The following is a 16169-nucleotide window of genomic DNA, read 5'->3' as shown; positions in this document are numbered from 1 at the left end:
GTCTTTTCTAAGAAAAATAGCCCAAGTAAATCACCTTTCAAGAAACAACTGAGCACATATTGCTTATTTAGCCCAGATGCTACAAGGTCTATGCTGGCAGCCTGGCCCACCATGTATGCATGTACATCTCTCTCTCTGCAATATATATATAGATTTTTTTTTTTTTTTGATCACCCACTTTTTATACCATTCATACCGCAACTGCCACGGGGTGGGATGCCGGTTTGACCTGGCACCCCAGATCCCTGCGCCTCCCCCACGCTGCATCTCCAGGGCGATGGTGGTGCCTCTGCGGCCTCCCTTGCTGCACCGTGTCTCCCTGCACGCTCTCCCTGGCGCACCCTCTCCCCCAGTGCACGCTCTTCCCGGTGCACCTCACCTCCCTGCACCCTCTCCCCGCTGCACCCCCCTCCCCTAGTGCACCCTCTCCCCGCTGCACCCTGTCTCCCCGCACCCCTTTCCCCGCCGGTCCCCGCACGCTCCCAGCCCCGCCCCGGGCGTGGCTCTGGCTCCGCCCCCGGGTTGGCCCCGCCCCGCCGGCCCCGCCCTGCCCCTGCTGAGGAGTTTCCCGGCCCTCTAGCCCGAGCGCGGCCCCGCCCACCGGCGGCAGGGGAGGGAACGCAGCGGCCAATCGCCTCTCCTGGTAGGGCACCCGCGCGGCGCCGATTGGCGGCCCCGGCCTGGCTTGACGAGCCCAAGGCCGGCGAGGGGGGCGCTCCGATTGGCCGCCGCCGCCGGCCGGCCCCGCCCCGCCGCTCTCCCTCCCACCCCCCCGGCCCGGGTGGCACCAGCAACCGCCGCCGCTGCTGCTGCCGCCGCCGCCGCCGCAGCAGCCGCAGCGTGAGGCGGCTCCAGCGGCGCGATGGCGGCCACGGCGGGGAGATCGCTGCCGCTCCTCCTCTGCCGCCGCCCCGCCGCGCTGACGGCGGCCGGTTGCTTCCCGGCGCTGGGGCGGCGCCGACAACAGCAGCAGCAGCGACATCGGACGGTGAGTGAGGCTGGAGCCGTGCCCTTCAGGCGGCGGCCGGCTGAGGCGGGCGCGGTGCCGGCAAGCCGCGGGCGGCCGGGGGGCCCCGGCTTCCCCCCCTCCCGCCCCGTTCCTCGGGAGGCGGTGGCTCCCGGTCCGGCCCCGGCAGCTGCGCGTTATTCTTAGTGCCGTCGCCGGGCGAAACTTGAGCGGGGCGGGCGGCGGCAGTCGAGCCCCCGGCCCCTCTCCGGCAGCGCGCAGCTCCTCGGTCCTCCCGCCGCCGGTCCGCCTCGGGAACTAGCGAGCTCCCCCTTCCCCGCCCTGCGCCGTGCCCGTTCTTTCCCCCCCCTTTCTGGAAGGCACCGGAGCGGCCCGGCGGAGCCCGCGGTACCGGGGACGGGCTCCCGGGGCGGGGGTCGGGTCCCGGCGGGGCGCGGCCGCCAGGTGGCGCGTGGGGCCGCCGAGAGCCGGGGGGGCGGGGGGCGGCAGCCCCCGCCGGGACGGGGTGGGGGGAGGCAGCATCGGCCCGGGGCACCGGGGCACGGACGGGAGAGGGCGAGCGCAAGTGCCCAGCGGATCTTCGCTTTTTTTTATTATTGTTTTCCTCTTTTTTTGCCGCCCCCCTCAAGGTCAGCCAGGGGAGAGGCACTCGGGGGGCTCCCCAGATCCGCTCCGAGGCGGTGTCATCCAGGTCGGTGCGGCTTGGGGGGAGCAAAAAAAGCCGATTTTTGTTTGCTTCCCCTGCAGAAGCAGCATGCTTAATGGCTTTGCCAGAAAAGAGAAGACTGGCAGCACATGCGTTGCTTACTATGTGTCTTAGGGTGGAAAAAAACTGTAAAGGCGGCAGGTTGCATCTTGGAGCTCGAAAGATTTGCTAAAAATACCGGGAGGTTTTTTCTTTTTAAACTAAGGGAACAGCATGTAACCGTGGGATATTATTCTAGCTTTTGCCACAATCTGTTTTATTGCTGCCTATAAAAAAAGCTGCCGTTGGAGGTGTGCACCTGTCACTCACTTGTTGTTTTGCTGAAGTAACTAATCACGAAACTACGTAAAGCCACTGAAATCGTGTATTAATCGGGTGATGGAGCAGGCCTCTGAGCTCCATGGGAATAGCAGATATAATGCTGGATCCCTAGGGTACTGTTTAAAGAGCAGCTAAGCATTTGTGCCTTGTATCTTCAGGGTGCCAGTAGTTCCTCTGACAGTGTCAGTATGTTTTCACAGCAATGGGATGCCAGAGGTTCTGTCGATATCAAGTGTCTCAATTGCATCAGTCCCATGTTTGCAGTGCGGTCGTGCACATGTGTGAAGTGACTTCTGCAGCATTGACCTCAGACTTCGTAAATACCAACCTGACAAGTGAGGCCGCTGGTACCCTGGATTCTGGTTGAGTGTGGAACAGCCTTTTCAGCTTTTTAAATTATCGTTTCAGTTGTCACTTTTAGCAGTCTCTGGCCTAGAAAATAATAAGTTATTTATCTAAATTTAAGTTGACCTTTGCAATTAACTTAACAGAGACTCAGATTCATCCTTGATTCCGCTAATCAGGCTAAGTGTCGCAGTAAACATGCAATAACATTAAAAACAACCATTAAAGATTTCCCGAATCTCTTCTGTTTGTCTGGGATCCTTTGCTGCTGCTGTGGCCCATAGCTGAGCGGACGGGGCTGAAGTGTGGGCACACTCAGGAGCACACTAAAATTGTACTGTCTAAGCCATCTCTTTCAGGTGCTCAGGGAAGAAGAAGGATTTTACTTGTGTCCCATGGACTGATGATTAGAAAGTTGTTCTGCCTTTAGTATCGGTTGGGTTATGCTGTTTGATTTTTGGCAGCTTGGCTGTTAGCCATTTGTGGTGTTGCAGTGATTAGTTTTTGGGGTTTTCTTCTTTTCAACAGGGAGATTGTACACAAGTCAGTTCACTAGGTGTTGAATGGTAAAGTGTCCCTATGAACCTAGCAATCGAGTGAAAGCTTGCTCAGAGCAGGTCGGTACCCAGTATCCTGTTTCTTTTGACAGAATCCGTCCTGTGCCTATTTATCTCCTCACAGAAAAGATGAGTTACCCTTCCGTCACGCTGTACTTGGGAAACTGTGGACCGGTGGGAGAGAGTAGAGACCCCAGAGCTGCCGAATCCTAGAGTAAATGATCTCCAAGGAGAAATTACAGCAACTGGAGCTCTTCATAATAAAGAGAAAATCGAAAGGAGGTTGCTGCAAAGAGAAAGCATAAAAACATAAAACCTGTGTTGGGTAGGAGAAGCAGTAATGGGCTTACAGTGTGAGAACAGGGATTTGGTTAGGTGCTGGGAATCTCTTTACTGACAGAGTAGTGCAATGCTGAATTATTTCCTGGGAAAGCTGTTCAATCCTCAGTATTGGAGGTGGTTAGGACAGGTTAGACTCGCATCAATTGGTTATGGCTCATGAAGAATTGATCCTGCTCTGTGATAGGACTGGCCCATATAAGCTTCCTGAGTCGATAGATGATATAAGAAAATAGGTAGGAAAAGTTTGTGTAATACAGGTGTAATTAACAGAGTGATTACATTAGGTGGGTCTGTGCAGTATTGTTTTTAGTACAATAAATCCTACTCTTACGTCTCAGGATGGCTGGTTTCAAGCAGAGGTGATAAATTAAATGGGCTTTTTTGAAATAGGGAGGAGATGCTAAAAGGTCTTATGGATGAGTTCTTTCAAAAGGATATAAATACACTGGAAGAGCCTGGACCAATTGACCAGACAACATTGAGAGGACAGTACTTTAAAACAAACAAACCCATCCCTCCAGATGGGTAAAGGGTAAAGAATGAGGTTGTGATAACATCAAACAGTAGAAAGGGCAAGGAGGTCCGAACTTGCTCTTGAATAAATACTTGGTTTATGAAGGTTCAGATGGGAATACAGTGATATTGGGAGATGTAGGGCTTGAATGAAGCATTCACAGCTTTCTTAAGAGTTTTGGAAGCTGAGGGAGTTGGGAAAGGTCAGCAGGCTCAGCATATCGATGTGGGGTTATGGAGGATGCAGCGAGTCTTCACATTGTGTCCTAGCTGAACAGGATGTGAGAGATCTTAGGAGGAGGATGCAGAAAATTTGAATGAGAAATTAATTTATTGATCTCAGAATAGGAAGAAGCAGGCAAGAGGAAGCATTCACCAGTACTTGTGAATTTCCTCTCTGAAAGAGGTGATGATGTGCCTCGCAGGGTGACTGTGAATGACAAGGAGAGAGTCAGTTGGCATAACCATGTAGAAAGTGGGGCTGGAGCATATACAGTGTTGGAAGAATATGTCAGAGCTGAGTCAATGGACTTACAGTAGAATTATCTGAGTTTGCATCTCTTTTCCACTTCCCCAGTCTCGCTTAAACATGCGTGAGTGGAAGAAGCCTTGCAGAGGAGGAGAGAGTCAACAGTGCCTTGGCAGTGGAGAAACTGCAGAAGTAGGCTGGAGGGGTTGTCATGTCAGGGGGAGTGGGTGGATGGCTACGGCTTTGGAGATGAGTAGGGCTGGAGAGTTAGTAGAGCGAAACATCAATAGTATTGGTGTTTGTTTTAAATTGGTGCTGTAAGTGCTTCCTTGTTAGGAGGGAACTATGGAGATGTGATGCATTGGTGGGCGGTCACATGCGAAGATGGGGGGTGAGAGAGGCAGTTTGTTTAATCAGGCCAAGGTAACTTGGTAACCAGAAATGGCAAAAGTCAGTACCAGCAAGCAAGATGAGGTGGGATGAAAGTATTGTGTGTGGTTTCTTTTTCTATGCGCCAGCTACATGCAGGAAGTGGCAAAGGATGGAGAAGCAGGAAGAGTGGCAGGGAGGAGCCTGGCTGGTGCTGGTCAGCAGAGGGTGGGGCTGTCATAAGGTGTGCCATGGGATACGAACGCACAGTCCTGTGCACGGACTTTTTAAGCAATGGGAGTGGAACCAGGATGGAGCCAAGTGCTTGGTGGGCAATTGGGTGGCTTTTCTCAGTTTAGTGGTGTTTGCTAGGTCATAAACTGGTGGGAAGCATAGCAGCCATAAATCACAATACTACCTACTAATTAAGGGCCTTGTCCTGCAGTAATTTCTGGTGCTTAATACAAAAATTGCTACTATTTTCCTGTTAGACAGCTTGCCCTCAGGAGTGTGGAGAGAGAATTAAAGTGGATGTTCCTCAGAGGAAACTTCCTTATGAAGCAAGGGAAGCCCCTTCTTTGACTCCTACTTGTTCTGGGTGCTGTGGGTGTTGAAGGTAAGCTGCCAGCGGTGAGAGCTCCACACCACTGAGATGCGGTGGGGCTGGGAAGCAGTCCTTTGTGAAAAAGGTTCACAAAGAAGTAAGCTATAAATGTTTCTCAAATATGCGGTGGTAGACAAAGGACTTAAATGAAATGCTCTGCTTTTGCATGTTGAATGCCTAATCTTCATGGCTTTCTTCCTACAAAGATTAGAGTCTCTTGTTATTGCATTTCTTAGTGCATGGGGCCACTGGTTGAGTTATGTTGGATTGGTATGTAATCAGCTGGTTCAGATCTGGAAAAAATACCTGTAGAAAATCAGGGGCTCGGCTGTATGTGGCATTCCTATGGTAGTTAATCCTGGCAATTCTGGGTAGATCAGGAATAATGACTCCTAGTGACAACTTCTAAGCCTAAAAAGGAAAAACTGAACCTAATTGAACTGCAGCCAAATTACAGGTAGGTATTGGGCAACCTGCATCTTTTTAATCCTGGTCTTCATCTAGAGCAGAGATACTTGTGTTGATCAGTCCTCCAAGCAGAGTAGGATTTTGGTGCAGATAGCCCTGTATTCAGGATGCAGTAGAGAGTGTATCCCACAAAGACGAGAGGACCCTGTGCCAAGGAAAGGTGTCCTGGAATGTGAGAACGCTTGGGAGGAAGATACAATGGACATCGTGCTGATGCTGTCCTTTACTTGTCATAGATAGAATGTGTGTTTGGTGATATTTTTTAATTCCCCCCCCCCCCCATGCTGTGGCTGAAACTGTTGCAGCATCAACTTCCAGAGAAGCTGTTGTTCAGTAGTGTGGTAATAATTTCCCTGGTGGGCCCCTGTAACCAGCTTAAGCCCTTGCTGTCACAAGCAACAGTTTATTGCCCTACTGTTGCCCATCTCTTGAAACAAGTTTATTTAACAGGTGAAGCTTGGGGCTCACAAAACTCAGGTAGCAGCAGTGACTGGCTGCAAGGATGGTGAGACTTGGAAGAATATTTTGGTGTGGTGTCTGTATTTTTGCTGAGGATGGAAACTGGCAGGCTGCTTTAATTAAATTCTGTTTTCCTGACCTTGCATACTGCTGATTGTAATTTTCAAATGAATGATTAAAAAGCTGAAGAACTGGTGGCTGTCCGGTGGTTTGAAGGGGCATAAAACAATTATTCTTTCCGGATCTTTGGCTGCACTTGTTGCCTGCCCTGACCTCAAATGTCTCCCATGCTGGGACATCCATAGGAGCAGTGACATGCATGCTGCAAACGAGGAAAAGTGTCACTTTGGATGTCAAGATGGGATGTGGCTTGAACTACAATATAAATAAATGTAAAGAATTGATTTGACCATAAAGATGGGTCTCCACCATTGTCCCTTTTCTCCTGTTTCTTCCCTTGCCTCCTCCCCGTGCACACACACTTGCTGTCCCACTGATTCCTTGCTCGCCTCACCCTGGCAGAGCGTGGCAAAAACGTAACAATTTCTCATAACTGTCATTGCCACTTGCCCACTCTAGTGCTGCCTAAATTGATTAAAATGCAAGATGAAGCAAGGTCTGCCGCCTCATACCAGATTTACTGCCAGAGGGAAGGCTATGGCTCAATGCTATTTTGAAAGGTTCAGAAGGAAAGAAAACTTTTTCAATGTTTTTACTCCAAATGAGAGGAGGGAGTCTCTCCTTAGCTAATTATAGAGCAATGGAATACCAGTATTACGTTGAAAAATTTGTGCTTTTTAGCTTTTTTGTTAGATTGTGTTGGGACTTTTTTTGCATGAGCAAAAATTTAGAGGGGGATGACCAGCAAATATTTCTTGGTGTATGAAAGTGGCTGGCACATTCTCTTGATTGTATTTATTCTTAAAGAGCAAAATAGGTTTTGAAGGGAGGCTGAAATAAAAAAAAAAAAGGCATTTCATAGCTTTTGATGTGCCTGTTCATTCAGTGAATAGGAAAAAAGTTTTACTCGGTAGTGTCCAGAGAACACCCTTCTAGGGCTCTCTTTATGTGAAAGAGGAGTGATGTACAGAAAGGAGCAGATGTTGGGTTTTTTTGACAATTATTTGATGATAAATTTTTTTTTAAATTTATAACTTAGCCTGTGGGAATAATCAAGACTTTGTATGTAGGGTCTGTGATGGGAAAGGAAGTTACAGCCATGGTAAAATAGCTCCAGTCATTAATACAAAAATTTCAGGACAGATCTCTTTCCCTGTGGGGAGTGTTTCTCAGCTGCCCTCAGAGAGGATGGGTCTAGCTCTCCTTACCAGACTCAAGCCTGAAAGAAAAAAAAATTTAAATATTTTGTTGTTGTTCATTTTCTAAAGCTGTTTTTAGACTAATCTTAAAAATGAAACTTTCAGTGTGATTAGGTCCCACCCAGTCTTGAGGGTGAAATGTAGCTCTTATGATTTCATGTCAGATTTGTGCTATGAGTCACTTGCTTGCCATTCTATAAAATAGCATACAGCTGACACAAATCTGTAATTTAAATTATTTTCCCATTTGTAGGTCCATGGAAATGTAGAAGTGGTTTTAGATTTTGTGTGGCTTTATTTTTGTTCTTTTGTTTCCTTATTTATTGTAGTGTCAGCTGGTGGTCACTCTTCTTGATATCCCAACTGCTGCTTTCTGCTCCCATGGCCTCTGGTAGCCCTGAGTGGGATGAGGAACTGTCCTTGACAAATTTTGCTAGATGAAACTGTGTGCTCTCTGCTCTCCATGGAGGAATACTTCTAATCTCTGAAGTGCTCTCTGGGTGAGAGACCACTTGTGATACTGCTGACGTAGTTTTCATCGTATTTTGGTACTTCCTTTTTGAGGCAAACTAGAGTGATATGGCTTTAAGGACTGTTTTGTCCTGGAGTATTAGTGATGAAAAGAAAACTACTTGTCCCTTTACTATTAAAGTTTTGGCGAAGGGTTTTCTTCCTGTTATTAAGGTCTCAATTGGTCATCAAAATGAGATGTCATTTTAATGAAGATGAAAATATGGAGCACTTGAATGTTATGTGGAATTATTTTCCAGTAGGGCAAGCCTATGGGGTATTGCTTATGTCTCATGTAAAATATGAAGCATGTGTGCTATCTTTTTCTGCATTCTTGGCAGCTCTTAAGGAATTAGGAAATGTAGAAAAAACTTGCATAAGCAGGAGAGGAAAAAAACGTGGCAAACCAGCTTGTTTCAGTGACTCGCTTTTGTTGGCTTCCCCAGGAGGAAGGGACTGCCATGCAATGAGGAAACTGTCAAATCTCTGAAAGTGCTTTTTTGGAATAATTAAAACTCAAATTTCACTTGGATAGATAACTTAAGAAGGATCTACTGGGGGGTGACCACCATAAAATACCCTCTGGGTGACTGTCAGTCTTGTGTTCTGTCCTGCAGCCGGCTGGGAAAAAAATAATTCACTCTGAGGTCATAGCCTGAGAAGTTTTATAGGGTTTAAGAAAAGCTTTGTGGAATGTATTGCTGTTGTGAGAGGATTTTGGAATAATGCTATGGTAACAATTTTGCTTGTTTACATCACATAGGTCCCAAGACCTGTACGTAGCTTGCTGCTCCTTCCATTATCTGAAGCTTACGTAGACTCCAGGTGGTGTGAGGTTGTCGAAATGGGGCGAGGGAGAATGGTTGCCAGATAAAAGTGGTAAGCCTTGGCTTTGCAATGTACCTCAGAGCAGGATCTATTCCTCTGTGTGTGTGCAGGAGCTGGGGACACCTGAGCCCTCTATCAGATGGGTACTGCACAGAGCTTCTCACTGCAGAGCATCTGAGTATGGAGTTAGGTGAGGCCACCTTTGCTAGTGGATTTAACTTTAGTTAGTTGACATACACGGATTGGAAGGAGGAATGCAAAATAACTGGGTTGCTAGGATCAATGTGCATGCAATTTCAGGTGGGGAACCTCACTGAGCAGTTCACGAGTGAAGTGACTGTAGGGTCGGAGGCTGGCAAACAGCATCCTTTCCTTCCAGGTTGTGAGGGGAGTTGCCAGCTCATCCTCCAATTTTCTAGGTCAGTTGCTGGAAAAGAGTCTGAAGTTGCTCTATGTTTTCTCCGTTCTGTGTCACCATATTACCTTGAAAAGCACTAAGCTAGGCAAAGCTTTCCTTTTTTTATTTTATGAAGAATGTTGTGTTTCCTTAAGCTCCATAGTGAGTTTATTTGGATGAGCTCTTGTCAATTACTACTGTACCTTGGAGCTGCTAAGGAAAAATGTGTTTCCTAAATGTAGTAATGGAGATGGCTTGTTTCTACGTTTGAGACTTGTATATTTTGGAAATGGCTGGAAGAGCAACTTTAAGAACGTTCAGTTAGAACCCGACATATGGTCCTTGTAAATGCATGGCTTTGTCAATGATTTGTAAAAGGTATAGCTTCCAATGAGCAGGAGGTACTCCCCTGACATATGGGCTTGCTCACTGTCAGCTGAAACATGAATTGGCGGTATCTGCTGAACCGTGACTGTTTATTCCTTGTTAGCTGTTCTGCTCTTCTATATGGTTTCCTTCTTCTGTGCGCCTACCTGTCACTTGACTTATGTACTGTAGACCCCCTTGTTAAGGCACGGTGGTGAATGTCTCAAGCCCTCATTTTCTTCTGCCAAAAATGACTACTAATGATGCTGTGTTCTTTTTTGATTTGCAGCTGAAATCTGTAGAATGAATAGCAAATCGATGTTCATCAGCCAGAATGCAGGTTGTGAAATTTAATCAGAATAATGAACTCTAAGGTATGTCTCGAAATTAAAGAAATTAGTTGTGACAGTTTATTGTAAAAGGAAATAGTTACTCTCTCCACTTAAACTATTTTTTAAAATTATGTCTTCATAATTTACCCATGTCAATTTTCTTAGATGTTTGGACTTAAGTGATAGCGAGTCTTCTGCCTGGCAAAGTAAATCCAAAAGTGGCAATTTTAAATACTACTCCAACAAATGAAGATTTTAAGAGAAAATGGGCTGTCCAAGATGGCACAAGAGTGACGTGGGAATTTTTCAAGCTGTGTGTTAGAAAGCGATAGCTGGGGTCTGGTACGTAATGCTTACCACTGAGAACAAATTGATATAACATGTCCCATTCATGTTTTCTGGTTCTAGACAAAACTCAGACACAGTCAATATGCAATGCAGCAGTAACCTTTTTAAAGTCATTTAAATTAATTGGGAACCTGTCTGAAATAGCGCAGAGATTCTTGTGTGGGGGATAGATGGGAGGGAAGGCTGGCAGAGAAAGTAATTTCTCTCTGAAATAACAGTGAACTGAAAAAGTGCAGAGATTTCCCAGGGGAAAATAATGCGGTTCCTTTTTTGGAATGAAAATGCTTTAATTTGTCTCGCGACTTGGGAAATCCTCTTGGCCCCTTGTAGAGGGGAAAGGGGGAGTTGAATGTTTCATCAGATGACAGAGCATGGCATGTTTGTGATGGATAACAGCATCTGCTGCATAAAGAGCTCCCAAGGGAGACTGCTGCTTGCTGCAAGGCTATTCCTGTTATCAAGGGACTTGTTTCTAAGGCAGTGATAACAGAAATTCCATTGTCTAAATATTTAGTAGATTTGATAATTACACTAGTACAGCACTGTATGGTTTCCTCTGAGTTTGGGGATATTGTATTTAAGAGGAGAGTACGATTCTTCACTTGGACTTGGGTGTAAGGGATTCAAGAGAACCAAATCTATCTTAAGAAAGAAGAGTTGTATTATGAGCGATATATATTGCTAGTAATGAAACAAGCTCCAAATACTCCCCTCTGAATTAAAGGAATATATTAAAGAATTTTCCCTTCCTGTTGCAAGTTCCAGATAAGCCGCTCTTGTACTTTATGAACTGCCTGGAAAACTTACGATGGAGTGCTGTTTGGCTTTCATTCAGGTTATGGTCAGTGCCATGCATCACACAGAAGGACTGAGGAAGCAGAGGGCATGTTGCTTGAGACTATTTCCAGGCAAGTGAAGGCAGTAGGACTAAGTGTTATGTGAATAACCAGACTCCATTTTGGCTGCAGCACCTCATGAGATTGAACATCTTGGTTTACTTGCAGCCTGCTGCAAAATATCAGGTTGGTTAATCAGAGATAACTTTGCTGTTTTGAGGCAGCAATTTTTTTCTGAAAAGCTTTTTCATTAATAGAGCTTTTTCATCATTTAAAAGGGTTGTTGCTAGAACTTCTTGCGCTCTTAAAAAGCATGTTACAGTGCCATATTATTCACAGAATTTACTGGCCAGACAGATGAGGCGAGGCTCTGAAAGGAGAGATATTTTGCAACATTTCCAGTCAGAGTCTCAATGTGGACCTGTTTTTTTTTTCTGTTTTTCTTTTTTTTTTTGACACCTGGAAAAGTGGTGTTGAAAGGAGAAACAGTTACATGTGTTGAAATGTCCATTCAGGTTGCTTGGCGGGGTGATGCAAGTCTGCTTGCTAAGTAACAAGAAGCTGATGGTCCAAAACAGAGCTTTGGTTTGAAGCCAAAAAGCCACCGATTTCTCTGACCACAAAGTTGAATAGAGTGATGGTGTCCAATATTAATTTTATCTTAAGAATAATTTTATGCAAAGATAAAGAACATGACTCAGATATGCACGTGTACTCATTAAAAATAAATCACAATTTTGAATCAGCTAGTCACTCTTGTGAGTAGGAGTGACCATTTCCATATTTCCTTTTGGCATTTAATGCTCAAGAGAGTAATTTTAAACAAATAGTTTCACAAAGTACTCCTTTTCATTATTTAGCTAGATTGAGTAGGGCAGGATATGAGACACTGCAGATACGGTCTCCTGAGTTGGCAAGGATGCTGTAAGAAAGGACTTTGAGAAAAGCATCAATACTACACAGACACTTGTGAAATGAATTGTTTTGTAAATAGCATTTTGAACAGACATTTTTATCTTTCTCCAAAGGTGGGTTGTTTCTGTTGACTGTTCCTCTACACCATTCAGTTTTTCTCTATTTAGCAGCTTCTTTTCTTGTGCTGAATGTCTGCTTGTAACTATAGCATCATGCTTTTTTCTTTTTGCAGTCAATGATACACCCATTATATCTGTTGCTGGACATCCTTCTCTCTCCTGTCACGAGCATGCTGGTAACACAGAGCTCCAGTTTGAGTAGAGGGCTGAGGGCTTTGGATCTAGGGCAATGAGTTTGGTGGAGATGTTGTTTTCAAGACCTACTTCTTGGGCAAGCATGGAAGTAAAAACTGCTCTTGGTGGCTCAGATGAGAGATCCAGGCTTTTTTTTTTTTTTTTGTCTTGGGCTGAAAAATAATAAGACTCCAGTTTGATACAGTATTACTCCTCAACGTTAGAAACTGGGTGTCCCCTGTATTATTCAAGTATCAGTGAAGAGGAGAGGAATAGACAAGAACACCTAAGCATACAACAGTGTTGCTTTCAGGATTTAAAACAAACACTGTTTTCTCCTAAGGAATTGTTTGTCATTGTGGTCAGTCAGATGTAATTAATTTCTTAGTTTGTCCTTCGAAGAGAGGTAGGTGTGTAATTGACTCATCCTAAACACTTTTATCCACATTTTTGCTTTCACTTAGGAGATTTGGTAACACTCATAAAGCCAAATGGCTATGATTAGCCTGACATTTTATATAATGAAGTGCACTGTAGAGGGCTGTTTGTTCTTGGAATTACAATGTCAAAGCACCACAGTACTTTTCAGGGCAGTATTTACATAATTTGTGTGGATTTCTACACTAGATGGAATCCGCATTGCCATGGGATAAGCAAGGAATAGGTGTATCTTCATGTTCACTGTGTATCCGAACTAGTTAGTATATGAGTTTGATGGCAACACAGAGCTCTGTTTGCCTCTTTCAGGATGTGATTTGTCTAGCCACATGTTAAAGCTGATGATACTTCAAGCAGGATTCTGATTCGTGAACACTTACAAGTTTTCTTACAGTCTTGGGAATGTGGAAATACATGGCTTGCAGGCACGTGAAGAAAGCTGAATTGCTATCATAGTGCTCTGAGACACCCTACTATATGGGTGTCTAAGTAAGCTGACTGTGGAAACCCATGCCTCACTAGGGATGCATATTGTTACTCAAGTCTATCATTACTGAATTGCTTGGCTAAAAAGTAAAGTAAGTCCTTACCTTCTTTCCACTGAACACACACATACACACAAAACCCTCTGATTGTTGTATGGTAATTTTTTTAATGCATTTGAGCTCTGTTACTCTGCTTCCTTCAAGCTTTTCTAAAGAAAAGAAAGCCACAAAAAAAAAAGCTTTCAATTGTCATACTTTCCAAGTTCAGGATGCTTTCATTTTTCATAGTACTAACTCATATCCCATGAATCTTGTTTTTAGGTTAGGCGAATTTAGTTCTCAAAAATACTTCCCTTTTTCTCCATTTATATGTATGAGGTAGTTTAAAACACTTCTACATGAGTTAGTTTGGCCACAATTTGCCTTGGAAAAAGCATTCTCTGAAACACTTCATTTGAAGACAGTTATACTTACCTGCTAGTGACCGGCTTGGTTTGCTAGCACTGCAAATAATAGGCATGAAACTGTTTAACCTAAAGCAATTAGAATTTGCATTTTATGAGCTGTGTTTACGGCTGCAGCTGTCCAGCTCTGGCTTTATCTCTGCACTGGGATGAAGCTTGCATCTTAATATTAATTGTCAGTCATCGTAATCACTGAGTTATATGAGGCTTCTCCCATCCTCATTAGCAGTCTCTGCAAGCTTTCCAGTCTGAAGCCTGTACAAATGAACAGATCTACCTCTAGGTTGTCTGTTGTCTGAAGAAATATAACTAGTCAAAATAGAATAAAACTTGTTGTTGTTGTTACTGTATCTTCTCTCCTACTGCAATGGTATTTTGCTGAGTCCCTCAGCTTCTACTGTAGGCTGTCTGAGATGCATGAAGAGCTGGTACATAAACATGAGATAAGCACTGGAAATCTGTGCGACTTCTTGGTTGGGAAATCTTGATTTATTGTTTATTACCTGAAGGTGAAAATCCTTCCAGCTCTCACTGTGAAAAATACCTATGTAATTCATTGCAGAACTGAAAAATATTACACATGTTGAAAGGACACTATAAGTATAATAACTTCATATTTTTAAATTGGTTAATGAAGTTTAAGTTGAGCAATACTGGAAGTCAAGTTGGTAAGTTGCTGATCCGTATAAATAAATCTCACTGACTTACTGGGAAGCTAGTTTTCCAAGCTAGAGGAGAAGGAGAATTCCAGGCAGAAAATAAAAAATAATGGGGAAAAAGAAGGTAGATGAAGAATAGGATGCAGTTGAACTATTGTCATTTGTTCGTATTCCACTTTGCCGTCTATCATTATTATTATTATAAGTACAGGAATTTGATGGCACATCAAAGCACTTCAGTGACTTCTTTTATATTCCTGATTTATATTCTTGTAACTTTGGTGCAAAGATGCTGTTGTTACTCACCACTTAGTCTTTCTAGTGCTGTTGCTGCAATGTTACCTTTTTCCCTCTTGCTTGATAGTGTACTCACAATCATAAATACTTTTTTTTTTTCCCTGTGCTAAGGCTTTTATCTAGCAATAGGGTTTTTTCCTCATCCTTGCTGTGAGGATAAGATTACCATGTTATTGTGGGGCTATTAGTTGCACTTTTCCAAAAGAGTCTGAAGGAGCATGAACCTTACACATCACCCAACACAAAACATATTAACTTTTAACAGTTATAATTTTTGTTTGCAGGCTTAATTGTGATGTGGCTTTTGCAGGTAAATAATCTGCTAGGAGAAAAATAACCAGTCTCTGACTAGACACTTGCTTCTTTTCTACCCACAGCTCTGATCAGGCATTCATTATCTTTCCCTCTACACAGTAATTAGGATTGAGCTATGAAGCTCAAAGGTTGAACATAATATATTAACCCTTGTGTCCTGAAGAGAGGAGATGGGAAGGTATGCCTTTGTGATGCCTTCCTGTGACTGGAGTGACAGTGCAAATGATCTGCTTTTTTGTTGGCTTTAGCTAGTGTTCATTGCTCTATATACCAGCTTTTAGGTAATAATCAGGTAGAATTTAGTATAATAAAGTTGAATATAACATGTGACAAAGCAATGTGAAGCTTTCCTTTCCTACTAAAAGCTGCTGGTTTCTTTTTTCTTATTTAGTTGCATAGGAAACATCCTGAGTTCCTCAGCTATAAAGACTGCTAGTAGGGCAAGAGGTTTTCTCAGAAACACCTTTACATTGCAGTGTGGACTGTATGAATGTTAGCATTAGTTTTTCTAGGTATAATCTAGTGTCCTGTGCTTTCTTTGGAGTACAGGACCTCCTCCCTTTGGAGTAGCAGTCTTTGCTTTATCTGTCATGAGACAAGGCATCTCCCTGGATCCTGTGGAACAAAATACTATTGCATATGGCTGTGTTTTTCCTTAAGCTGATACTTAAATGGAAATTGCCTTTGGATCTCTGAAAGAGGCCCCTCAACGCTCCTTGCAACCTATTTAGTCCACTGAGCACTATTTCTTTTGATTGCTGAGAGCTACTTCCAGCCCCTGTGATGCTGGAGGTACCCTTGCTGCTGCTGTTTTGGTTGTGCCCTATTGTGTCTTCAAATGGGTGTGTATCTAACGAGGTACACTCTCACCTTGTACGTCAGTCCTTTCTTTCTTTCTAGTGCTTGTTCTGGTGTTTCTGAGGTGCTGTGCCTCTCTGTATAGCTACTGACTGTGACTAATGCCTTCCTTGCTGAAAAAGCTAAGTACCAGTAGCTGGCAAGATTAATTTTATATAATGTGCTGACTTGAAGCTCCAGAGCCTCCAATAATAAATGTCTTACTTATGCATCTCTCCCGGTCCTCTCCCTTTTCTTCTGTCTTCTACCAAGCCTAGTTTCTAAAAAACCACACAATCCCAAACAGAGTACACAGTGGTGTAAAATGTTCACTTGATCCAGCACAAGCCATAATCTGTCTTTGCGTGCTGGTTACTACCAGTCTTACATTCCTACAAATTAATTTTTGA

The 16169-nt window shown here is 44.1% G+C and overlaps 1 protein-coding gene across 3 annotated transcripts in view; it reads left to right on the top strand.

Moving 5' to 3' along the window:
- The first annotated feature begins 759 nt into the window (after positions 1–759).
- Positions 760–16169, top strand: part of MCU (mitochondrial calcium uniporter) — a 95483-nt gene continuing 80073 nt past the window's right edge. The window contains exons 1-2 of one of the 3 annotated variants that reach the window (XM_072869784.1): positions 861–988; positions 9830–9914. In XM_072869784.1, the coding sequence (XP_072725885.1) occupies positions 9903–9914 (12 nt within the window). In that variant the 5' untranslated portion in view covers positions 861–988; positions 9830–9902. Of the gene's footprint in view, positions 989–9829; positions 9915–16169 lie in introns of all 3 variants that reach the window. The other 2 variants (XM_072869782.1, XM_072869783.1) reach the window with 2 other exon arrangements.

This window comes from Ciconia boyciana, chromosome 8, assembly GCF_034638445.1.
Source record: "Ciconia boyciana chromosome 8, ASM3463844v1, whole genome shotgun sequence".
Taxonomy (NCBI): domain Eukaryota; kingdom Metazoa; phylum Chordata; class Aves; order Ciconiiformes; family Ciconiidae; genus Ciconia; species Ciconia boyciana.
The sequence above is the reverse complement of the archived record's forward strand: the minus strand, read 5'-3'. Positions and strand labels throughout refer to the sequence as shown.